Genomic DNA, 23919 nt, shown 5'->3' with positions numbered 1-23919 from the left:
GACGTGGGATTCTCAGCAAGTTCGACAATCTGCGTCGTCGGCGGTAAAATGAGTCAAATTGAGATGTGGAAACGTTAAGATCAGATGTAGAGTCGCTTTCGCTATCCTCGCTATCAGTACAGGCCAGGTCGTCTTCCATCAGTTGTTCCGTCCGCAGCCTTTCGATCTCCTCGATGGTAGGGCAGTCATCGTCTTCTTGTTCGTTAGGTTGTTCTGGGATGTCGCGATCGTCATCGTTATAACTGGTCATTACTCTGAAGCCAGCCACTGGATCAACCGCGGTTTGTGTCGAATCTTCGGAATCCGGACTCCCGCGCATGGCCCTCTCTAGCTCCTCCTCGTATGGTAATGGGTAAAAAGGCGCATATCGTGATAATCCGCTTCGTCGATTACGTCGCCGCCGTCGAGCGCCAGAGTAATGGACTTGGTCTTGAGCGGTACGGGCCAAAAGATCGTCGGATGTCATGGAGACGAAGACCATTCCTTCTTGTATCCTGAAAATAGTTAGCGAACTGTTTTATTTGAATCATTTGATTTCATGAAGACGTACGGAGAGTCATAGCCAGTTTTCGGAGCTTTGATGACAATCCTCTTCAAGCAGAAGGGCGCCCCTCCGATGTGCTTCAAGAGCAAGTTGCAGCGGTCCGACTTGGTGCAATAGACAGACGAATCATTCCGCAGGATATTATCCGGAAATGAGCTTTCGCCGTCAGGCTCATAGGTCCCTCCATCGCAGCTGGCTATTTCCATCTTGAGAGCCCCTGGCACGACCTGACCGAATTGTCCGTAAGAGAAACCGCGTGTGCCTTCTCTGACATCGTCAGACTCCAGCTTCCTCCGCTTAACCCTTCTGTTCGATCGACGATGATTTTCTAAATCCTGAGGAACGACAGTAGGCGACTCGTGGTGAGGTATCGGTTCATCGAGTAGAGTGTTGTTTTCAGTTTCCCTGCTCCTTGTCCCTCTACCCCGACGTCTGGTAGGCCTGCTACCTTGGCGCGAAGTATCTTGAGAATCCATTCCGCGCTCGTTATTTCTAGAAATATGCAATTCTAACTGTCGAATTTGATGGTCCACTGCTGCTCTGGTCTGCGCCTCACTGGCGAAATACTCACGCATCTCCTCATCCAAGAGCTCCACCATGCGGTTGTGGTTCATATTAGGGTTCCGCATTCGTTCTGAGTTTAAGTAGTTCCGGAGATGTTGCGCCTGGCCGGATCGTTGTTGGGATCGCCCTCCCTGAGCGCTTGTACGAGGGGTACGTCGAGAGGCGGGAGGGTAGTCGTGGTTCCCCGACTATAGTTGATAACACCGGTCAATACAGATGGATGGGATGACGTGGGCAATATTTCCTTCTAGCTCCGTAGTACAAAAAGCGTTGAGTTGACAAACGAACATGCAGCAGTAGTAATCATGAACGTACCATTCTACTTCGTAGACATCGCTCAAGTTAGCCAAGTAGTGAAGTGGGGGAAAAGGAGGGATTCACTCATACCGGGAAATGTATATGCATACAACACCTGGAAGAAAAGAGAGCAAAGATAACAAGGATAACTGCTCTGGTGCTAGAAAGACAAACGATAAACGTCCCAAACCTGCGAGAGAGTAAGAATAGCACCAGAAGTCGAGGAGTTGGCAGTGATGAAATGAAATCGCCTGACGAGGGCGATAAGTTATCGGCAGACACGTGATACCGGCTCCGCTCCGATAAAAGCGGCGGATGTTGGATTGCGATGCGATAACAACGACAAACGACGAGGGACGACGTTACGGGTGTGTTTGCAACAGAGTTCTTTCGATTACACAGCTGAGAGGCTCGTGCATAGCCACTATTGTATCCTCGACTGATTGCTGCGTCTCCTCTTTGTTGCTTATTCCTCACCCCGCATACTTATACCCTAGATTCCCGCGACACGACAGCTTGTTTGATATTCACAAGCCACGGGTTAACTTTGCGAAATACTGATTTGGCCAATTTCCGCTGCTCCGGATTATTTACGGCTCTTCTTACACCAAGCCTTAACCGAAGAACAATCCACGTGTGACAAGATGGCATCGCAGGAGAATACGACCCAGTCGATCAGCGCTGGTAAGTACAACACGAGTCCTATACAGAGAGGAATGGACATCTGACAAACAATTCGTGAATTATAATAGACGAGATTGCTCTGTACGACCGTCAGATCCGACTGTGGGGTGTGAAGGCGCAGGAAAAGTAAGCCTCTCTGGACAGATTCTTCTACAGATGTCATTGACAAGACTTCTAGACTACGATCCGCGAACATCCTTCTAATCACCATTAAGGCATTGGCGAACGAAATTGCAAAGAATTTAGTATTGGCAGGTATTGGCGGTCTGACCATCCTAGACCATGAGGCTGTCACAGAGGAGGACCTGGGAGCGCAATTTTTTGTGCGTGAGGAGCATGTTGGGCAGAATGTGTGTCTTAACCTATCGACTGATTTCTTGAATGTTATGCTAACTTTGCCTGCCCAGCGTGCACAAGCAGCCAGCGCTGAAATCCGTGTCATGAACCCCCGAGTCCAACTACGAGTTGACACAGAGAACGTGCGCATCAAACAACCAGACTACTTTGGCCAGTTCGACATCATCATCGCAACAGAGCTCGACTTCTCCACCTACACTACGATAAACGCCTCCTGCCGTCTCGCCAACCGCCCCTTCTACGCCGCCGGCCTCCACGGCTTCTACGGCTACGTCTTCTCAGATTTAATCTCGCATGACTTCGTCATCGAACGTTCGAAGTCCAACGTCCCCTCGCAATCCCAAGAGACCCCAACCCGAAGCGTTCTAAACATCAACACCAAAGTCGAAAGCGACAAGGTCATCGAAATGGTCACTAAGAGAGAGGTCTACTCCCCACTAATCCTGGCAAACACCTCCCCTCTCCCCGAAAACTTTACCCGTCTCCCGCGTCGCAGGAGACAAGTGACGCCGCTCCTAACCTGTCTGCGCGCGCTGTGGGAATTCCAAAAACTCCCCGGAAACCACACACCCCTCCCCACGCTCTCGTCCCGCCAGGACCTCGAGACCTTTACCAAACTCGCCCGCGACAGGCACCACGAGCTGAAACTCGACATCAGCACCCTCGACTCAACCTTCCTGCGTACCTTCCTTGAAAACCTCGGCAGTGAACTGAGCCCCGTCGCCGCGTTCGTGGGCGGTTCTCTCGCGCAAGATGTCATCAACGTGCTAAGTGCCCGTGAACAACCACTGCAGAATCTGTTGCTGTTTGATGGTGATAAGTCTGTGGCACCGGTTTATCCGTTGCATCCATTTTTCCCACCCGAGGTTGAGAATGCCCTGCCGGCTGTTACGCCTGCGGCTGTAAATGCGATTCCTGTGCATTCTGGGCCGGCTGCTGCCAATAACAACGCTGTTACTGATCTTACGCAGTAATTTTTGTTTTACTGATTGGCTAGTTGAATATCACGAGTGTACGATAGATTCGCATAAATATACAGGAATGCATTCCTTGAATTTTGGGTGGGGCTTGACGCTTGCAGAAACAATAAAAAATTTTCCATAGATGCCGAAATATATGCACGAGTATAGTGTACATTGGTATAAAAGCCTATCCCATCCAACGCCAGTCAGTGGAAGCAAACCGATATCCAAGACCCCTTACAAAAGGGGTTAAGATATCACTAGATATTCGAAATCTAAGAGGAAAAAAAGCAAGAGCACTATTTATATATATGATAATACACCAACTTTTATCCATTATTATGCCCACATTGGACAACCTAATGTTAAGTCTGAGGCTCCTCGTCCTCGTTCTTCTGATGCCTGCCGGCCCTAGCCTCTTCCTCCTCATCAGAGATAAGTCCCTGCAACTCAAAAGCTTCTGCGTCGTGGATGTGCTGTGCCTCGGATGGCGACCGTGCATGGCCGTTCGCGCGGGAGGGCTTGGGGCGTGCGCCGTCTTCAGCGTCGATGTCGTCGTCATTGGGTTGAGCTTTGGTGGATTCGGGCCATGCGTGGACGGCGTAAATGTGGAGAAGGATGTTCACGACTAGACAGGTTAGATGACTACAGACCATGCTTTGAGAGGTTAAGAGGTTAACTTACAGAGAAAGAGAATAAAGGCGATGCTGAATAAAATTAGAATGTAGGAGACGTGGGTGATTCCAGCGTCCTCCAACAGCTGCATCTGCTCCTCGGTGGCGCCCATGAAAAGGAACCCGGAAGCGTACAGAAGCTAACAGTCGTTAGTGGCAACACAAGAAACATTACTGGGGGAAAGAGACGTACAAAAGGCGGCAGGTACTGGAAGCTGTTAGGATTGGTACCATCCACACTAAGAGTGCTGCGATCCCTCAGCACGAACGCGATCTCAATAATTCTCGTAGCCCCAGCAGCCATGAGCGTGTAGCCGAAGAACGAGTGAATCATAGTGCTGATCATCGAGTGCTGAGGGTGACCAGACATGGCATAACCGGTCAACATAATGACAATACCAGGGATGATGTTCCGCTTGGGCCCGCCGTTGCGCTTCCTGCTCAGCCAGACACCAAGTAGACCGGCGCACCACCAGACAATGCCCATAGTGGTGTGCTGCAGGTCATTATGCACCCAAGGGCCTCCCCAGCGGTGCTCAGTAAAGGTGTTGACACATCCCCATGCGGCGATTACCAAGGAGTCGAAGAACTCCTGGCTGCGGCCGGTGCGGCGCAACCAGTATTGACCAACGAGGAGAAGAAGAGTCAACAAGATTCCGTACGCGATGAAAGCGCTTCCCATGATGAAATGCGCAAGACACTGTCCCATGTGGTCATCCCGACAGAAGCCCATCGCAGTGATTCCACCAAAGAGCATTTGAGCCCAACTGACAACCGGCATCGCCTTTCCGAGTATACCGTGTAGGATGACAATAAACCGACGGATCCGGCCGTGGATTCCCTTAGACAGGTGTAGCTTCAGGTAGACACCCAGCACGACCTGCGCGATAAGCTGGAGCATTAGGATATTCGCGAACGGGGCGTGTACATTCTTGGCAAATTGGCGACCTTTATGAGCGTGTCCGAGGAAGTAGGCCAGGACGGCGATGGTCGTTCCGACGACTTGGAGGGGGACATGCCAGCGAGAACGAGTAATCTAGTTGATTAATATGAAGCCCCTCAAGAATAATCCTTGATAACCAGGAACATACCCCCAAAACCATTCCCAGCGGAAAGATGATACCAAACGCGAGACCCATAAGAATCATGTGAATCCATAATGTCGAGTCCTATTACTGTCAGTTCATATCCCAACAATGTTCTGTCATGCTGGGCAAGCGAAACGTACAATAGGATCTTCCGAAACGGCACTGCCTTCAGGAACCTGCTCGTGGCCGCCATGCGCGAGAACGGACGGGGCGAGGAAGAAGAGCGCGGCCAACACTCCTCCACACCGGAGATGGAGTGGATTTGGTATCGTCATCGCGGTAGGATATACTCGAGAAAAATAACTCGAAAAGAGGTGGTGAAAGGAGGGGAGTTGGAAGGAGGAAAAAGAGGAATAGAAGACGACGACGCTTTGGATTACGGGGATGGAAAAGGGCCAATGGGATTAGGCGGATGCTCTGACCACAACGAACGACGCCGACAAAGTGGATATACTTGACAGAATAGGAGATTATCTTTTTCTACATATATGGTTAGAAGAGTGAATAGTAGTAGAAAGAATAATAATAGGAGGTAGCCAAAAAGAAGGATTTTCCTTTCCTGGGGAAATTCCAGAAGACCGTTGCAACACCGCTCGGCCTCACGCTAATTGGGATTACTACTCACTTTTTGTAGTTATGCTACTTTCGGCCCAGCTTAGAGAACAATACGGAGCAATGTCATATCATTGAATGTTCTCTCTTCTATTGGCCCAGAAAGACTCGATTCTATTCAAATCTCAGATCATCACAGCCCACTGTTTACTTGTATTCCCCGTCTACTCCGACTCCGACTTATATACAACCACGCCACCACCCTACCACCAACCACCAACCACAATCCTCTAACACAACCATACCCAATAACCAATCAATATGCCCTCATCACCAGACCCAAGCCAATCCCAACCCTCCCAACACGACTCTCCCCATCTCACGTCATCCGAAAACGGCCAGAATCTTTGCCCGGAACAGCTCCAGCGGGAAAAGAAGGTGGTATGTTGCTTACATTTGCACGTATCAAGACAAATATTTGACCTGATAATGAATAGAAAACCCTCCAAGCGTCAATCAATGACCTCCAATCCCAAACACAGCAGCTTGAGGGGGAGATTGCAGAGGTTAAAGCTAAGCTAAAGTATGCCTATGTTCCCAATCAAGTCCAGTATGTGTATGCTAATAACACCAGAAATGACCCCTCAATCACCGTCAAGCGTCATATCCGTCTTCTCCATGACTACAACGAAATCAAAGATGTCGGTCAAGGATTGATGGGGTTGATTGCGGAGGCGCGTGGAATGAGGCAGATTGAGGTGCAGAGGGAGTTTGGAATTGGTGAGAAGGATTAACCGGCATTATTGATGATTGATGATTGTGAGTTACGAGGTGTTGCGGATATCAGATTCGAGAAGTAATGTAATTAACTTTTTATCATATGCTTATCATCATGCCAACGTCAAGTCTAAATACATTGAGCGATGCAGCTAAAAATTTCTTCTATCAGCCAAAATTAGCAATATCAAAGATTATATCAATGCGATAAGTTGTCGTTACACAACAGGTTAAGTCGTCAACACATTAGACCGGAGGATGGTGAGAGGAGAAAAGAGGCATTAAAAGAGATACCGTATCGAAGAAGTAGATGGTAGGAGTTGTACGGGAAAAAATTATTGGGCCTTTCCAAGACTCTGCATGTTCACCAGCTCGAAGTACCGTCCCTTGAGACGGATAAGTTCTTGGTGTGAGCCGCTTTCGACGATCTTGCCCTGGTCGAACACGTAGATGATATCTGCCTTTTGGATAGTGCTCAGACGGTGAGCCACGGCGATGGTGGTACGTCCGCGAGCAGCGGCGTCCAGGGCGGCTTGCACGACCTTCTCTGATTCAGAGTCCAGGGCTGATGTGGCCTCGTCAAGCAGGAGGATCTTTGGGTTCCGGAGCAGTGCGCGGGCAATGGCAACTCGCTGCTTCTGTCCACCTGACAGCATGCCACCCTTGTTACCAACCACAGTGTTGAAGCCCTCTCTATAGTTTCGTTAGCGTTAAATCAAAAGAAAGGAGAAAATAAAGGAAAACTTACGGAAGAGACATGATAAAGTCATAAATGTTGGCGTCCTTGCACGTCTTTACTAAATCCTCTTCTGAGACTTCTTCCTTAGAGGAGCCAAGCAGAATGTTCTCCTTGATCGTTCCTTGGTACAGCGTGGGTTCCTGGCTGACGAGCGATAAGAAGCTGCGATACGAGTTCACATTGAGCTCCGTAATGTCCTTGCCATCCACGAGGACATTGCCGGCAAGCGCATCATAGAAGCGTTCCAGAAGAGCAATCGTAGTACTCTTGCCGCATCCACTGGGGCCGACAAGCGCAATGTACTGGCCAGGCTTGACGCTTAAGTTCAAGCCCCGGAGGACAGGTTGCTCGCCACGAGTCGGGTACCGGAAGTGCACATCGCGGAACTCCACTTCACCCTTCATCGACTCAATCTTCTCGCCCTCCTCAGACCAGGTGTCAATCGCGGGCTTCCGATCAAACAGCTTCCTGAACTCCGCAGCAGCATTCTTCGCCTTGCCCATGTCTGGGGCGAACGAGAAGATCGTTCCGGCAGACTGCGCACCGAAAAGAATTTCCGCAAAGCAAACAAAGAAGTGGAAGATGTCGTATTCTTTATGACCCAAAAGAGTACCACCGTACCAGAAACCAAGCGCAACGCAGAAGAAAACCAAGGCCTGGGAAGCAGCATAGAGAAGAGAGGATTTCAGAATGGAGACCAAGCTTTTCCGGCCTTGCTCCTCAAGTTGTCCGTGATACTGTTCCCAGACATCATTCTCCCGAGTAAGAGAAGCCACCGTACGGATGGCAGATGTCGCTTCACATGCATAGTTGGCGGACGATTCATAAGCCTTCTTGGATCGGTTTTGGAAACGGGCAAGCATATAAAACCGGAGGAATCCACAGGACAGCAAAACCGGGACTACCGAAATACACACAAGGGCCAGCTTCCAACCAAGAGATAATGAGATAATGATAGCCGCTCCAAGTGTCGTAGTCGTCATCAAGATCGTTCCGAGGGTCGCACCACTGATTCCAGACAGGTGATTCGTTTCTGTAGAGAGAAAAGAAGTCAGGGCACCAGTACTGTTCTCTTCTCGGTCGAAAAAGGTAATGTCCTGGCGGAGCATTGCTCGGAATGCCTTGCTTCTGGCCCGGCAGATCAACCGCTCGGAGCAGATAGCAAACGCTGTTCCCTGAATCCCAAAGTTGATGAACTGAGCGATTCCAACCACGAAAAACATCAACGACCAAAAGTTCGCATCGTGTCGGATCTTGTCGGACATGCTCAAAGGCTGGGAGAGCGAACTGATTGCCTTTGCATAGAGCACAGCCTGGGTCGGTTGGCCGCCACCAGAAAGAACAGAGAAGACCAGGCCGATAAACATATAAAAGAGCTCGGGCTTGTTGAATCCAGCAATGAATTTAATCAATGCCCACAGCGAATACTTCTTCTGGGTTTCGGGTGGCATTTGTGAAAGGACGACACTCGAAATAGATTGCTTGGTATCTGTTCGCCCAAGGGGCTGATCGGTCTTCTCGTTCATCGAACCCGAGGCACTGGTGGCAGTTTTGATACGAGCAACTTCTTCGGCGGCGACTTGCTTTTCGTCAATTTCCTCTTCAACTTCCATGGCATCCGCATCCTTCTCCTCGTTGATACGTTGCGCCTCCACAAGGCTGCGGTAGGGACCTTCGCGATCGACGAGCATGTCGTGAGTGCCCTGTTCGGCAATCTGACCATTGACAAAGACAACGATGTTATGTGCTGATTTGATAGTCGATAAGCGATGTGCAATCACAATGGTTGTCCGACCTTCAGCGGCCCTGTCAAGCGCTGCTTGCACAACACCTTCCGACTTAGTATCCAATGCAGACGTTGCTTCATCAAGCAACAGGATTTTCGGGTCACTGACTATAGCGCGGGCGATGGCGATACGTTGCTTTTGGCCACCCGAGAGCAGGAAACCTCGCTGGCCAACATTGGTTTCATACCCTTCTGGCAGTGCTGTGACGAAGTCATGGGCGTTGGCCATCCTAGCTGCATTTTCAACTCGTTCGCGGACTTTCTCTTCAGACTCCTGCTCAAATTTCGTACCAATAAGACCGTATCGAATATTTTGATAGATCGTGGTTCCAAACAGGACAGGTTCCTGGCTGACGAGCGAAATTTGTTGGCGCAACCAACGGAGGTTAAGAGTTTGAATGTCATGACCATCCAAGAGTACAGTACCACCAACAGGTAGATAGAAGCGTTCAACCAGGCCGACCACAGTACTCTTCCCAGATCCCGAAGGGCCAACCAAGGCCGTGGTCTTTCCAGCAGGCATGCTCAGCGAGACGCCGTCCATAATCGTGACTTCCGGGCGCGAGGGGTAAATGTGCTTGACGTCCTGGAACTCGATGTTCCCTTCAAAGTGCTCAAGCGTTTTTCCTTCATCAGAGAAAGGGTCCAATGGGGAGTGGCGGTCGATAGTATTGTAGATCTTGGCAGCCGCGGCTAGAGCATTGGTGAAGGCTTGGCCGTGTGGACCGACATTTCCCAAACTGAACGAACCGATTAAGATGGCCATCAAGATTGTCAAGACTTGGCCCACGTTCATTTCCTGCGCGACCAGGAAGCGAGAACCCATCCAGAAACCAAGACCATAGTTCATGAACATGATTCCAAACATAGCACCGATCATAATACCGACTATGATTTTCACTTTGATGCCCCATTTCTCTCCTTCGGCCAGATGCGCTTCGTATTGCTTGGCCAACTTGTCCTGAGTGCTAAATGCGGTGGCATTTCGAACGGAGCTGATCACTTCCTCCGCGACAGTCCCACCGGCACCGTAGTTGCCCAGGGCTTGCTTGCTAAACCGGATGATGAATTGCGAGCTGCCCCCCATGATCAGAACAATCGCAACGATGGTACATGTACAAATGCCGGCCAACTTGGGACCCTTGATATAGGCAACGATGAAACCCGTGACGAAGGTAGCGATTGCGGTCAAAGTCAACCCAACTTTTTCGGAGATACCTTCTTGAACCAAGTTCGTGTCCGCTGTAATGCGGGTGGTCACTTCACCAGCGCCCAGGCAATCGAAGTAGGCCATGTTCTGTCTCAGGATGGCCTCAAGATAGTGTTCGCGGATCTTTTGCGTGACATGTTCGCCAGTGTAGATGAATCCAACGGTGCAGATGTAGACCGTGACGAATTCACCGATACCGAGGTACACAAAATATAGAACGTTGGTCGTTAATTTGTCATAGAATTGGTCGTATGGCATAGTCCCCAAGGAGATGCCTTGGAAGGCTGTGGCTAGCGAACCGAATAGAATCTAAAAGCGTGTATTAATCAGCATTGATAATTCCCAACCAGTTGAGGGGTATTGGTTACTCACCGTGAACAGGGGTAACGCCGCACCAGCTGCAATAGCGCAGATAGCGCTCACGATCATAATCAAGATATCCCATTTGGAAGCATATCGAAAGAGGGTGACGAATGACGCCTTCACCTCCGGTCCATCAAGCTGGTCCTTCAAAATTCGTCTCTCATGCTCCGGTAGGTGAGCAAATAAGGCATCTGAATCGGATGAATTGGCCACCGGAGTCGACTTCGCTTCTTTCTCTTTGCCTGCATGCAGTCCAATTGTCGTACTGGAGGCGCGCGAGGGAGTCTGTTGCTGAGTCGAGACCACGGGTCCATCGTCCACGGCCTTCTCCAGGGCTTTAGAACCGTCACCTGGTTGTGCCATATTGTCCGAAGTGTCGTTGAAGCAAGAGCTTCAATGACAATATGGTGAGATTATATGGTAATTTTTGCCGACGTGATCCTCACACCATGTAACGCAGAATGAAAGAGAAAGAGATTACGGTATAAAATAACGAGAAAGAAAGGAGATTCAAATATCACGTCGTCAAAACAGAGGTATTGTTCTTGCCAAACGACGTCAGTCCCAACCCGTTATGGAAATATTGATCGTGACGAACAAAGAGAATGGACTAGGGCTGGTCCTTGAATTGGACGATCAGGAACAAGTCTTCCGAGCTGTAAGAAGAATAGTAAACTAAGAATGAGCTCTCCAGCGAGACAGAAAGAGAAACGACGGGCATGGAGCCTTTTTGAGGTCCTCGTGGGCCACCGAGAGCTTACTTTTTCAGTTACGAATTTACGCCTTTTGCGGGACTGTCCGTGTTCTGTGCATAATTCTGGCCCGGCGGTCGGGGGTCCGGTTTTCCGATCCGATGCTGAAAGTTTTTTATGCAGCACAATGCTTCGCCCTATCGACCAATTGGAGGGGGTCTTTTAGTCCGATTGTGCTGATTAAGACCGTTTTTATCTTGGTATTGGGATAAAGAATCGAAGTGATTACCTATGATAACAATGATAGTAATATTCTCTTTTGAAAGCCCCTTTTATGCCAGATATTAAGGAGCTTCTGGAATTGTATAGTGGAGGTGAGGTGACCCTCATTAGTGTCGAACCGATGGATGCTGGGGTAGATTTTTATGGAGCCACAGATAAACGGAGAAAAAACGGAATACGCCAGGAATACGAAACGTCACTTTAAATTTATCTATTTTGCATAATTTTATGCGTTACCGTTCACATGATCTATGAGTCAACATGAATCTCGTGTGTTTGGCATGTGGTCACCATTACACGATAACGGAGTTTAGAAGTATTTTCTCCTTATTTCCTTGTACAAGTACTTGTACTCGTTCATACTTGTGCAGCCAATCTGATAGACAGACCCACTATCTCGGGTATCAAAGTCTTGTCTCCGTACCCTGAGCAGCGAGAACGAAAACGAGCGAATCGCAAACGGCCGCGGCACATCGCTTGCAAACGAGCCAGTTAAGATCCAAGATAATCACCCGCCATTAATGAGTTGCTTCGGACTCTCCATATGGTAAAGATTGGATCCTTGGATTTGCTGTTCTCATTACTGTATTTGCTCTCCGTAGTAAAACACGGTGACGGGGATCGGAGGGAGCACTCCGTGCCCTGCATGTGCTCTATGTTGATGTTTTTAAAACACCGCCATTTGACGCCCTATAAGGATTTTTATTTACGATATGTGCTCCCGGTTTGACGATCCGATAATTTATGAGTATACGAGCAAAGGAACCGAGGTGAATGCATTGCGCAATGCACATGGACGCGCAGTTTACTATTATACGTGTAGACTGTATGTCTGTTAGGCACCCGACCTTATACATATTGCTCTTGAAGATAATTTATCGGACTTAAGAGGCGTATAGAGGGGTATTCGTATTCCTGAGAAATGCTGTACATGCCTTAATATACAGGTGTCCATATCCCAGCGGTAACTGGTTAGTCAACGAAGTCAACGTTATTAATCTCTCATCCATAACAGTAATCGGACACCGAGCTGCGCGGGACACCGAGCTGCGCGGTCGGAAGCCGCTTCTCCTGAATATGATCCCATATACTACTTTTCTACTGCCATATTCATCATGACTGAAATACCGAAGGAAAAACGTCTAGAATTGGCCATTGAGGCTTTTCATAAAGGCCAATTCCCATCAAAAACGGCCTGTGCAAAAGCCTTTGATGTGCCTCCAAGGACCCTCATGACTCGCCTCGATGGGACTGTCTCTCGCCAACATACAATTGCAAATTGTCGCAAGCTATCAAATACTGAAGAAGAATCCCTTAAAAACTGGATTCTAGACATGGATAAACGTGGTCTACCCCTTCAAGTATCAAATGTACGCCATCTTGCTCAGCTTTTATTATCCGCGCGGTCTAAGCCATCAAAAGACATCTCTATCAGCGAGAAATGGGTCTCCCGATTTATTCAACGCCATCCTGAGCTCAAATCCAAATATACCCGCCAATATGACTATCAGCGTGCCAAATGTGAAGATCCGGAGCTTATAAAAGGCTGGTTTAATCGTGTTCAAGAGACTATCCTGAGATACGGCATTGCAGAGCAGGATATATACAATATGGATGAAACTGGCTTTCAAATGGGTGTGGCATCAACTGCAAAGGTTATTTGTGGATCAGAGACAAGAGATAGCCATGCCAAATCTATCCAGCCTGGAAATCGCGAGTGGATTACCATAATAATTGCCATAAACGCCTCTGGACATGCTCTACCTCCGCAAATCATTATGGCTGGGAAAAAGCATCAATCTCAGTGGTATTCAGCTATTCCAAAGGAATATAGAATCAGCTTGAGCGATAATGGCTGGACTAATGATATTCTGGGATTTGAATGGCTTCAGGAGATGTTTGAGAAGCATACTGCTTCTCAGACAGCTGGCAGATATCGTCTTTTAATTCTTGACGGCCATAGCAGTCATGCCACTGCTAGTTTTGATCAATTCTGCACTGAGAGAAGGATTATTCCGTTATATATGCCTCCTCATTCATCTCATCTACTTCAACCGCTTGATATAAGCTGTTTTGCGCCACTCAAGCATTATTACGGCCAGAAAGTCAGAGAGATGGCAGAAAACAACATCCATGCCATTGATAAACAAGACTTCATATCTATCTACTCCAGCATCCATGGCCGTGCATTCTCTAAGGCCAATATATTGAGTGCATTTGCAGCTGCTGGTCTTATTCCTTTTAAACCAGAGAGAGTTCTTGCAAAACTCAACATCAAGACACCGACACCACCTTCTTCCTCATCCAGCAACCAATCCTTTTATTTAGGAAGAACACCAGTCAATCTCTATCAGTTGAATCAACAGAAAAAGCAGATTCAAGAACTTCAAAGCCAATCCCTATCTTCAGTTGTTGCAGAGCAGATGCTTGAAAAGTTTATAAAGAGCACAGAAGTCGCAATGCAGGATGCTATTCTATTAAGACAGGGATTCCATCAGCTCCACACGTCAAATAAGCATCAGAAAGGGAAGAAGAATATGACACGAGCCTTTATTCAAGATGGAGGTAGTCTAACTGGCTCTGAAGGTCAGCAAAGGTTGATTGAGAGGGAGGCGATACAAGAGCCATCAAGAAGACCACGGCGGCCAGCACGATGCAGCAACTGCAATGAAGAAGGCCATAATAGGTTAAAATGTCCTGCTAAATAGTAGTAAATTTAATAGATCGAATACAGTTCAATGTGGCATTTATTTAACTAGGTTGATGAAATAATTCGTATAGAAGAGTTAGTTACTCGCCGCCGCTGCGCAGCTCGGTGTCCCGCGCAGCTCGGTGTCCGATTACGTTAAGTTACATTCTGCTTTGCTTTATATGTTTTCAACGCGTCGACGCATACATCTCTATGCAGGTTAATACAGTCCTAAGCAGTGTTCTGCTCCAAGTGTGCTCAGTCGAAGCGAAAATTGAGTTTTCTGCTACAGAAATATCTCGGACCATGAATGGTTGCAAGTGAACGGAATAACGGCATCTTTCCATTGAAAGGCGAAGCATAACTATGAGAGCTTCAAATGTGGATTTTCGACCGCAGCACTGTCAATTGTGGTAGTATCATGCCCAAAGCAGCCACAGGGACAACCTCCCTGAGGACTAATAAAGCACTTGCATCAAAGACTGAATCTACTTAGACTACTCACCACCGATGAGTATTAAGGGCAAAATGGTCTTTCTCACTGCCCGGAGCATCACTGCACTCTCATTCAACTAATTGCGCATAAATATACATTCTACAGTCTGGCATGATCTGGACAGAGACCGTCTCTCTCGATAAGGCATGCGAGGTAGGTTGTACGTGTTTGATGCCCAGAAATACGAAACCACACAGCCAATATTTTGGGTCTTCTACCTCTTCGGCCGCGGCGACAATCCCGTATAAGGAAGAAAGAAGACTCGATGGCCCAGTGTCTGGAAAACCGCGCTTGTCTCTACGGAAACCGTGTCTATACCACACCTGAGACCTTCCTCTACTTTCCAACCCAGCTGTTTATGGAATGAGGCGCGGATGGGCTGAAAGGCCGACTAGATATTATTAGGGAGGTGCTCCTAGTGGCAATCAATATTCTCACAAGCCCGGTATCCCTTGCACTGCGTATCTCGGCTTGTCAAGTGTTTGGACTAACCCTGTTCATTCGCCGACAAGACTTGAAGCGGCTCCTGCCATTGAAGGAAAGCGACGGAAGGTTTCCGGCTGGTCACTTTTGTTGCATGGGTAGGACAGAAGCCTGCATTGGCAATCGGGAACTGACGACGGCTCTGGTGGACAAGACTCTGATCCAGGAGCAAAATCCTTGGACCTCTTTGCCGAAGCTGAAGTTGTGAACCCATACTTCCTATTGCGACAGATCATGGTTAGTTTTGTTTGTCCTCTGCGCGCTTTTAACAAAAAAAAAAAAAAAAAAAAAACAAAGAGACTCGCATAATCAAATTATATTTGTCTACTGAGCTACGTGGTGTGTCAAGAATACGAGAGCCCTACGCAGAGTCCTTTGTCTCCCGATGATCAGTAAACGTCCGAGTCAGCACACGGACAAAGAGAGACTGCCAGCTAAAGGTCTTATAACGAATGCAGCCACCGAATGTATGGCGCTAGATAATTTCCAGCTCAATTCATCGTCTAACTCCCCAACCGAAAACTGTACAATGTAGTCCGTACAAGTAGACTGTTTTCTATTCCGCAGGGCGGATAGTATATGCCTAACTTCCCAGATGTTAATCCCGCATATGCCCCAGGCATAAATCACCTGACCTCCGAAGCGAACCCACCAAGCCCTGCCCGCACAAAAATCACCGCCCGTCAAAGAGTCGACAACCTCACTTATCGCCAGACCATACCTTTTCAGCTCGCCGTCGCGACAAGTCTTCAAGATGCCGGTTAGTACCCTTTTCGCTATCAGGGATACCTTTTGCCTTTATTTGGCATAATTTTTATCTGTGATTCTCTGTCAGGGGGGAAAGTTGCTAACTAAAATGTGTGTATAGAGCCACAAGAGTTTCCGCACCAAGCAGAAGCTTGCTAAAGCCCAGCGCCAGAACCGTCCCATTCCTCAGTGGATTCGTTTGAGGACCGGCAACACCATAAAGTAAATGCTCCTTTACCTCGGAAATACCTGAGTCGATATCGTTTGGCAATTTGGAGGAGCGGCGACAACAAAAAATCTCGCTCCTCACTACGACCGATATCCGAAACAAGAGAGAAGAAAAGCAAAAGGCTAACAATTCTCTTTTCACAGCTACAACGCCAAGCGGAGGCACTGGCGCAAGACCCGTCTCGGTCTGTAAATTTGTCGATATCTCACCTTCCTCCTTTCCACCCGACCGAGATTCCTGTTTCCGTTCAATCATGACGCCGCAAATGTGTTCCTCCTGAAAGAAATAAAAAAAAGAGCGAAAAAAGTCCAAGATGACTGGTTGTTGATGGTTAGCTCGACAAAATGTTAATTTACGCCTATGAGCTCGGCTTGTTACGCGCCGGCTATGATCTTGGTTCGAATTGAAAGAATTGTCCATCTACTTCTAGCCTCGACAAGTTCATGCTTTTTTCGCTTCTGATTTCGTGATCTCGTCTTGTTTCCCCCGCGCGATCTGGACTATAAGTACCCATGTACGGAATAAAAGTCGATGGATGGATGGCTTTGCGTTTGTCAAAATCGAAAGAAACAGTAACTATGGAGATAATTACATGTCTGGGGTTGAGTTCTATGCTGGTGATTCTTGACGTATTCGCATGTCCTACGCATGATAGACACGAGCCGAGATATGAAAATTTCAAATGTCCATGACGGGATCATCGCGCAGTGATATTGCTCTGTATGTGGGCTTCGTAGAACAGCAAAGCGTAAATGCCCTTAAATCCAATAAGTGTCGACGATAGCTACGCAAGTGGACTTCAATGTCTTACAGGTTTATCGCAGATCAATTTGATTCCATTTCAAGTGAAATGATAATTCCGGGCCCAAAATAAAGAGCAAACAGACAGCTAAAGAGAAGAAAAACTGCTGAGACCTGAAAAAGCCTAACGCCGTGTAATTGAAGGGTCTAGTCTCATCTCATCATAATTAAAATTGTTCTCCTAGCAATATTCAGAGGATATCATAGCAATAATCAAGCAGATGGATGAAATTTAGCGGCTGTAGGAAGGATCAAAATTAGCAGTGATTCGATATGGTCCATGGACCAGTGTAACTCACTCTTCAGCCCACTCGTTCTCACGACGGATCTGGTCTTCCTCCTCGGGAGTGAAGTCGTTCTGGATGTTGAAGGTCTTGCGGATCTCCTCGGGCGACTTGCCCTTGATCATGTTGGCGACGGTCTTGCAGCCCACGTCCAGCAATGCCTTGATATCGAGGTAGTTGGCGGCCTATTAAAATGAGTTTTAGTTAAATATTTTCCCTATGCAAATATCCAATATGACATACCAAGATGATCTCGAAAAGCATCTCCTGGTCAACCTGCATGAATTTCTGATCCCACTCGTCGATGTCGGTGGTCTTGCGGCGGGAGTCGTCATCGTCACCGGTGCTGGGAGGGTCGCTCTTGTGGTGGGTGCACCATTCGATCACCTTGCGCAGAACTGCCTCGTTGACCTACACCATGGAAATCAGTATTACCGCAACCGTCGAGGAATATGGAAGACGCACGTTGGGAATGGGGATAGCTTCGTCCGACTCGCCCAAGTCTTCGAGCATGTTCTTGATGAGGATGGAACGCTCTGCAACATCGCGCTCTAGAAGAAGATAAAACGGTTAGATCACGCTGTATGGCATGCGGCGCTTTGGATCGACCACTTACCGACATTGATCTCAACACCGTCGGAGCTGGTGAGAGTGATAGTGGATGTAGCCATTTTGAGAGGTATGATTTTGATAGGTTGTTGGGGAGTTCTGGAAAAAGACAGTTAGTCCAGGGTCATGCTCAGTAAAAGCGTGGTTTGATGACAACAAGTAGAAGCGTTTAAAGGCGGGGAAGGAGTCACTTGTACTGACGGGCTTCAAGATCGAGAAAAGTGATGGAAGAGATCAGCAGAAGGATGAGGGCAGCGGATACAAACCTGTCGTTTATATGGTAAAGAGAGCCTTGTCTGAGAAATGGACGAATCCGACAGAGATTTGAAGAAAGAGAGTCACAATGTCGACGAAGGCAGTGAAAGAGCTGGAATACCGTAATGGGCCGTAATATATTACTAGTGAATCGGAGGCTGAAGGCGGAAAAGGTGCGTTTGCCTTGTATTTGCTTGTATTGCAGGCGCCAGCAAGGCAGAATCCAGTCTCAAGGGAAATATACGTTTAAGCAAGAGTCAAACATATTCATTTGGAGCTCTTTTGAGCATGGTTGAGTGACCGCTGACTGAGTAGTACATGTATTTGGTAACCGTGAAGTACCATATAAGTATGCAGCAATCTAATAATGAATGCAACAATCCATAGCAGTACTTTGATATCTGGAGTACGACTCCATATGTAGAAGTGCTTTATATTTTTTTTTTCTCATCCATAGCCAGTGATATCACTTCTCATCCCCTCCGACGCGTCTCGCCTAAGCATTTATCCTTTTTCGGAGGGGAACTGGATACGTTCATTTTAATCCCTTTTCAACTTTTACAAAATTATAGATTTTATTGATCTCTTTTTGTATTTGTTTCTGCCTGGCATGCAATAAACCCCCAAATTGCTATCTGAGTCATGTGGAGGCGAACCTATTTGCTTCTACTGGTGATCCGTGTTTACTTTGCGCTGTCACCTAGCTATCTCCATCCAGACGAGAACTTTCAGGGTCCGGAGATCTTTGCAGGTTAGTTCTTTTGCTCCTGGGCCGCAGGATGGTCAATATCCTCCGATTGTGCCAATGCGCGACATGCGATATGGCATGCGATCCTTCTACCTATGCCCCTCCCCGAGATTCCCCTTTGATTCCAAGGATGAGGCTCGATCTGCGCTGTCAAAAGAGGATAAAAGAGGACACTGTACTCCATCTACCGAGGCATTGGCATTGACAGCAACTAATCTACTTCCATATTAGGTCGCAACTTCTTCTATCCTTCCATACGACCATGGGAATTCACCTCCGATCACCCCATTCGCAGCGTCTTCCCGCTATGGCCCGTCTACGATGTGCCCATGAGCCTGCTAAAATGGTTCTACTCGGAGATGGGAACGGGAAATCCACCCCCAGAGCTGGTTTATAATGTCATTCGAGGTGTCATGTTCCTGTTGACCTTCGTACTGGAAGATTGGGCAATCTATGAGTTCGTACCGTCTCCGCGGCATCGGCGCGCAACCATCGTGCTGGTGGCCTCGTCGTATGTCACCTGGACCTATCAGACGCATACATTTTCCAATTCAATTGAGACTCTGCTGGTCGTCTGGGGGTTGGTGTTGATCCGGCGCATCATTGAGAACAAGGTTGGTACTCTCAACTCCCGGAGACGTTCAGTCGACTAATCTATGTAGCGACGCTCTTCGCATTTCTCTTGTGCCGTGCTCGCATTCATTGCTGTAGCTGGCGTCTTCAATCGCATCACCTTCCCGGCCTTCCTCGTCCTTCCAGGGCTTCTGCTGTTGCCACATTTTCAGCGCAAGTCAGTACCTGTGTTCACCTTCTCTTGCGTCTTCTTACTGACCCGCGACAGACCACTCTCCATCTTCTCCTTCACCCTTTCCGGATTATTCTTCGCTTTCGTCGCAATCCTTGGCGACACAATCTTCTACAAACCCTCGGCATCATTCCTCGAAGCCCTACGCTCTCCCGTTATCACCCCCCTCAACAACTTCCTCTACAACTCCGACGCCTCAAACTTAGCCCACCATGGCCTCCATCCACACTACCAGCATTTCCTCGCCAACCTACCCCAACTCCTAGGCCCCGCCTACATCATGATGATCGCGTCGCTGTCCACAGGCAATCTCAGACGACCGCTAACCATCCCCTCATGGGTGAAGAACATGCGCGCCGCATCTGCCATCTCAGCCACCATCCTGCTCTCCGTCTTTCCGCACCAGGAACCGCGCTTCCTGATTCCCTGCGTTCCCTTACTACTCAGCTGCTTCCACCTGCAGAGTAGCAGGCGACAATTCATGCTTCTGCAGGGAACTTGGGTTATCTTCAATGTTGCCCTGGGTGTCCTCATGGGCATCTACCACCAGGGCGGCGTGATACCGACCCAACTCGCTATCCCTGGCATTATCGCGGATCACCGCGCAGGACAAGGTGATGGTGCTGCTACAGTCTTCTGGTGGAAAACCTACTCCCCTCCCCGATGGCTAGTAGGCGACTCCCTTGACATCACCACAAACGATCTAATGGGCATCCCCGGCGGGGAATTAATCAGCCATCTCAACCACGCCCTTCCCACATGTCCAGTCGACGCAAACAACACAGAGAAGGATAAAGGAACCTATGTCGTTGCGCCGAAATCAGCCACTTTCCTCGATCGCTATATCCCTTCTCCCTCCAACGAAAAGAAGGCCGCTGATATCGAGTTACAAGAACTGTGGTACTACGAGAACCATCTCAACCTCGATGACCTGCACTTTGGCGATGATGGTGTGATCCCCACGTTATCTCGTGTCGTGAGTAGACGTGGGTTGGGTGTTTGGGCGGTTAAACGGCGGTGTTTATCTGAGGATAAAGGACCAGAATAGGTTTTTTTTTTTTTTTTTTTCCTTTTCTTTGTTTGAGCAAATAGATTACAGGTACATCGTATGTTACTTTGATTCAGATTTGAACTGAACATATATTTGGTTGATTGATGCGTTCGGAATATATGTAGCCTGCATTTGGAACATGCATAACACCCCTCATGACATGACACAATCAACCCCGTGTGACGTTGTTATTTCAAATTTCTTTGGATTACTACCCTTGCTCTAGATTCTTACTTTAAAAGAAACAGGGAGAATAGAATAACAGTCAATGAGAAGAGAATTAAACATATTGGAATCAACACTACATATTGGGCTAAATAGTAGTAGCAGAAAACACGCGCTAGTCAACTCATCGAATGTGGGATTTCGAAGACGCCAAGCTGTGCCATAGCCCAATAAACAGGACAGCTGTAGAAAAAGAAATAATAAAGCATTGAATTCGGAATCATACATGAAAGGTAGTCGTTACGGGGAGACAGGAAAGGAAACGAACGTCAACAACTTCCTCGTCAAGAATCCTCGTGATGGGGAATTTATAGATCGTCGGGGTCATCGGGGTTCTCGAACAAGTAGTTGGCGGCAAGCTCTTCGTTTTTGTCGCATGCAAAGTAGGCTTGAATGACGAGATCCCGCGAGAAGCCAAGACGGCAAAGCTAGAAAATTTGTAAGCATATCAAAGCAAGGTGAAAGAAAATGCTGGGATGCACGTACGCGCTCAATAGCATCTCTCTCATCTTCCGTAACACTGATCGTCTGTGTACCCGGAGGAAGCACGTCTTCACCGTCTTCACTCAACAACTGGAGAAATTGTTCTTCGTTTTGGCCAATGAGTTGCGCGATTTGAGGGTTACCAGCGGCGACCTGCTGAAGAATGGGCTCGAGCATCTGAGGCTGCTGTTGAACAAGCTGACGCAGTTGTTGGAAATGAGGGTTGTTACGAAGGAAATCGAGGTTCGGAAGTGCTTCGCCACCGGCACCACCACCGGGACGCGCCCCACGTGCGCCATCACCAGCCTGGGCTGCGGCTTCAAACAGGTTGACGGGCTCGTCTTCGCCAGAGGGGGCAGCGGGGGCGGAGGGGGTTTCACCGGCAGGTTCCTGGGCGGCACGGGCGGCCGCAGCGGATTGTTGTTGTTCCTGCTGAATGTCCTCTGGGATACCCTTTTCATAATAATTAGCTTAAAGCACATCGGGAGAAAGGCGGTGGGAGGTAGCGAAAACGTACGTTCAACAGATATTCAATCGCACGATCAGGGTTGAAAAAGGCGGCTCTCATTGCACGAGTAATATCTTCTCTGGCGAAACCCATGCTCTCCATCTGAGCAATGACGGGCTCGCTCTGCGAACCGCTGAGCAGCGCAGACGGGTCATTGAGGGCCGGGGTATCGGTTGACGCCGGGGGAGCTCCGGCAGGAGAAGGAGTCGCAGGGACCGCTAGTGTCGAGGTGGCTGCCGATGGCGCGGGGGCAGCTGGTGCAGCTGGCGTCGAAGTGGGTGCTCTCGTAGGGGTTGATGGTGCTTGAGAGGAAGCGGCGGAGGAGGGAGCAGGCTTGGGCTGTGGAAACCGTAGAGTCAATCTTCCATCCAACAATCTGGAACAGAAAAAGAATCGAAAGAATGATTACCTTGGACACCATGCACACTATGAAACCCTTTTCCTCAATGTTATATGATTCGACAGTCTTATCATCTTGAAGAATCTTTCCTGCAGGTAAAATCAGCCGCCGGCCTAGACTCGGAGCCCACGTTGCTCAACAAATACGAGGGAGCGAAAACTGAATTCTCTTGGAAACGGAACGCCGCTCGACATACCAGAATAGATGAGCTTCAGCTGGGGAACCTCCCATCCTTTTTCGGTAGAGATCTTCTCCTTGACTTGTCCGACCTGATGGTAACAATCTTATTTAGCCCCGCACTGACTGGATGTTGGCTGAGCTGCAAGAACACATCAAAACTTACCGTCTCCGATGGCTCAGCATCGATGGTGAACTTTTGTTGTTTCAAATCCTGTAGACACGAAGAATTCACCGTTAGTGATGCGTCTCTGGGCGAAAATGAGCGAAGACGGACGGACCTTGAAGGTGAGCTTCATCTTCGCGCCACCAACAGAAAGATGAGGGGTTGGAAAGGTAGATGGTGAATGAATGAGGGGAAAGGTAACGAAGGGCAAGAAGCAATGAAAATGAAGGCAAAAAGCCGACGAGAAATGACCAGTCGAGCAGATTCTTCAACAGACAAAACTGGTGCAATAACAAGAAAGGAAAAGAAGTAGCCGCAAAAGACGATGATGAACGAATGGATATGACGCTGGCAGAACAAGGCGGTGACCGCACCAGCCACATTTCGCTAAGACGTGCCACAATTTAGATAATCAATTATTTATCCCTACGAACACGGAGTCCCCGTACATATTCCCTTTAATATATTTGATATGGAAACGAACATTCGATATAGTCTAACCGAGTCAGCTCGATGGTCAAGATTAAGGATATAGCAACGATCGAAGAGAGAAAGAGAGAGAAAGCCATTCCCGCTGGACGCTCTCTACTGTACAGAGTACAACAGATCTATCACCGGGAATCAACAGACAAACCCATTGTGTGCAGATGCTTCTTTTGCGCGTCAATCTCTTATCTTGACTCTATCCGTGTACCTGCGTGTGTATTTCGTTCGTTCCGGGCTATCGGTCCTCTCCGGATTTTTCACTTCTATCATCAATTCCCCTATGATGCATCACATCGGCCACTAGACCCATCCTACCAGCGAAACCGCTGCCATGGAACGGACAAGGTACTTCTGTCATGATTCACTAGTGCCGGCTCGATTCATCGAATTTCGAAAATTGTACAGACGATAAATAGAATTGGAACCTTGACAAATTGTCATGTTCGTGATGTGTTCCATGCAAGTACTGCCTGGTTTTGATCGGAACTTATGGAACTGGGATATCATGCCAGTTGCCCCTGGCCCTTGGGCCTCATCAATCTGAGATTCACATGAGTCACAATGCTTCGAGGCAGTCCATGTGAAAATAGATACGGCCATTGTACGGGAATTATGATTGGAAGTGAAGTGCAATTGAAGTCGCACAGCATTCGGTCTCAATCGCTATACAGCTTGTCCACACGGCAGCATTTGCTATAAACTCTGA

The 23919-nt window shown here is 48.2% G+C and overlaps 8 protein-coding genes across 8 annotated transcripts; 4 read left to right on the top strand and 4 right to left on the bottom strand.

Annotated features, from left to right (window-relative positions):
• Positions 1 to 2049: 2049 nt before the first annotated feature.
• Positions 2050 to 3420, top strand: ACHE_20479A (E1 ubiquitin-activating protein AOS1; the record flags this gene model as incomplete). The annotated part of the gene is made up of 4 exons (XM_043284787.1): positions 2050 to 2089; positions 2158 to 2215; positions 2268 to 2439; positions 2497 to 3420. The coding sequence occupies 4 exons, from the start codon at positions 2050 to 2052 to the stop codon at positions 3418 to 3420; spliced, it is 1194 nt and encodes a 397-aa protein (XP_043133543.1).
• A 353-nt stretch (positions 3421 to 3773) lies between these two features.
• ACHE_20478S (Ytp1 family protein) lies at positions 3774 to 5445 on the bottom strand (the record flags this gene model as incomplete). The annotated part of the gene is made up of 5 exons (XM_043284785.1): positions 3774 to 4036; positions 4093 to 4222; positions 4276 to 5118; positions 5174 to 5251; positions 5311 to 5445. The coding sequence occupies 5 exons, from the start codon at positions 5443 to 5445 to the stop codon at positions 3774 to 3776; spliced, it is 1449 nt and encodes a 482-aa protein (XP_043133542.1).
• A 598-nt stretch (positions 5446 to 6043) lies between these two features.
• On the top strand, positions 6044 to 6516 carry ACHE_20477A (SWI5/SAE3 family protein; the record flags this gene model as incomplete). Its single annotated transcript, XM_043284784.1, has 3 exons — positions 6044 to 6163; positions 6220 to 6305; positions 6357 to 6516. The coding sequence occupies 3 exons, from the start codon at positions 6044 to 6046 to the stop codon at positions 6514 to 6516; spliced, it is 366 nt and encodes a 121-aa protein (XP_043133541.1).
• Positions 6517 to 6834: 318 nt separating this feature from the next.
• Positions 6835 to 10960, bottom strand: mdr1 (ABC multidrug transporter Mdr1; the record flags this gene model as incomplete). Its single annotated transcript, XM_043284783.1, has 3 exons — positions 6835 to 7192; positions 7248 to 10543; positions 10607 to 10960. The coding sequence occupies 3 exons, from the start codon at positions 10958 to 10960 to the stop codon at positions 6835 to 6837; spliced, it is 4008 nt and encodes a 1335-aa protein (XP_043133540.1).
• Positions 10961 to 15993: 5033 nt separating this feature from the next.
• On the top strand, positions 15994 to 16407 carry RPL39 (60S ribosomal protein eL39; the record flags this gene model as incomplete). Its single annotated transcript, XM_043284782.1, has 3 exons — positions 15994 to 15999; positions 16108 to 16208; positions 16359 to 16407. 3 exons carry the CDS (start codon positions 15994 to 15996, stop codon positions 16405 to 16407), a joined length of 156 nt encoding a protein of 51 aa, XP_043133539.1.
• An 841-nt stretch (positions 16408 to 17248) lies between these two features.
• Positions 17249 to 17971, bottom strand: skpA (SCF ubiquitin ligase subunit skpA; the record flags this gene model as incomplete). The annotated part of the gene is made up of 5 exons (XM_043284781.1): positions 17249 to 17255; positions 17316 to 17485; positions 17544 to 17711; positions 17766 to 17851; positions 17917 to 17971. The coding sequence occupies 5 exons, from the start codon at positions 17969 to 17971 to the stop codon at positions 17249 to 17251; spliced, it is 486 nt and encodes a 161-aa protein (XP_043133538.1).
• An 835-nt stretch (positions 17972 to 18806) lies between these two features.
• Positions 18807 to 20765, top strand: smp3 (glycosylphosphatidylinositol-alpha 1,2 mannosyltransferase smp3; the record flags this gene model as incomplete). Its single annotated transcript, XM_043284780.1, has 4 exons — positions 18807 to 18915; positions 19144 to 19526; positions 19575 to 19702; positions 19754 to 20765. 4 exons carry the CDS (start codon positions 18807 to 18809, stop codon positions 20763 to 20765), a joined length of 1632 nt encoding a protein of 543 aa, XP_043133537.1.
• Positions 20766 to 21301: 536 nt separating this feature from the next.
• ACHE_20472S (putative UV excision repair protein (RadW)) lies at positions 21302 to 22860 on the bottom strand (the record flags this gene model as incomplete). Its single annotated transcript, XM_043284779.1, has 7 exons — positions 21302 to 21421; positions 21480 to 21929; positions 21994 to 22323; positions 22394 to 22473; positions 22581 to 22653; positions 22728 to 22775; positions 22843 to 22860. The coding sequence occupies 7 exons, from the start codon at positions 22858 to 22860 to the stop codon at positions 21302 to 21304; spliced, it is 1119 nt and encodes a 372-aa protein (XP_043133536.1).
• Positions 22861 to 23919: the final 1059 nt, after the last annotated feature.

Source organism: Aspergillus chevalieri, chromosome 2 (assembly GCF_016861735.1).
Source record: "Aspergillus chevalieri M1 DNA, chromosome 2, nearly complete sequence".
Taxonomy (NCBI): Eukaryota; Fungi; Ascomycota; class Eurotiomycetes; order Eurotiales; family Aspergillaceae; genus Aspergillus; species Aspergillus chevalieri.
This window is presented reverse-complemented; position numbering and strand designations above follow the sequence as displayed.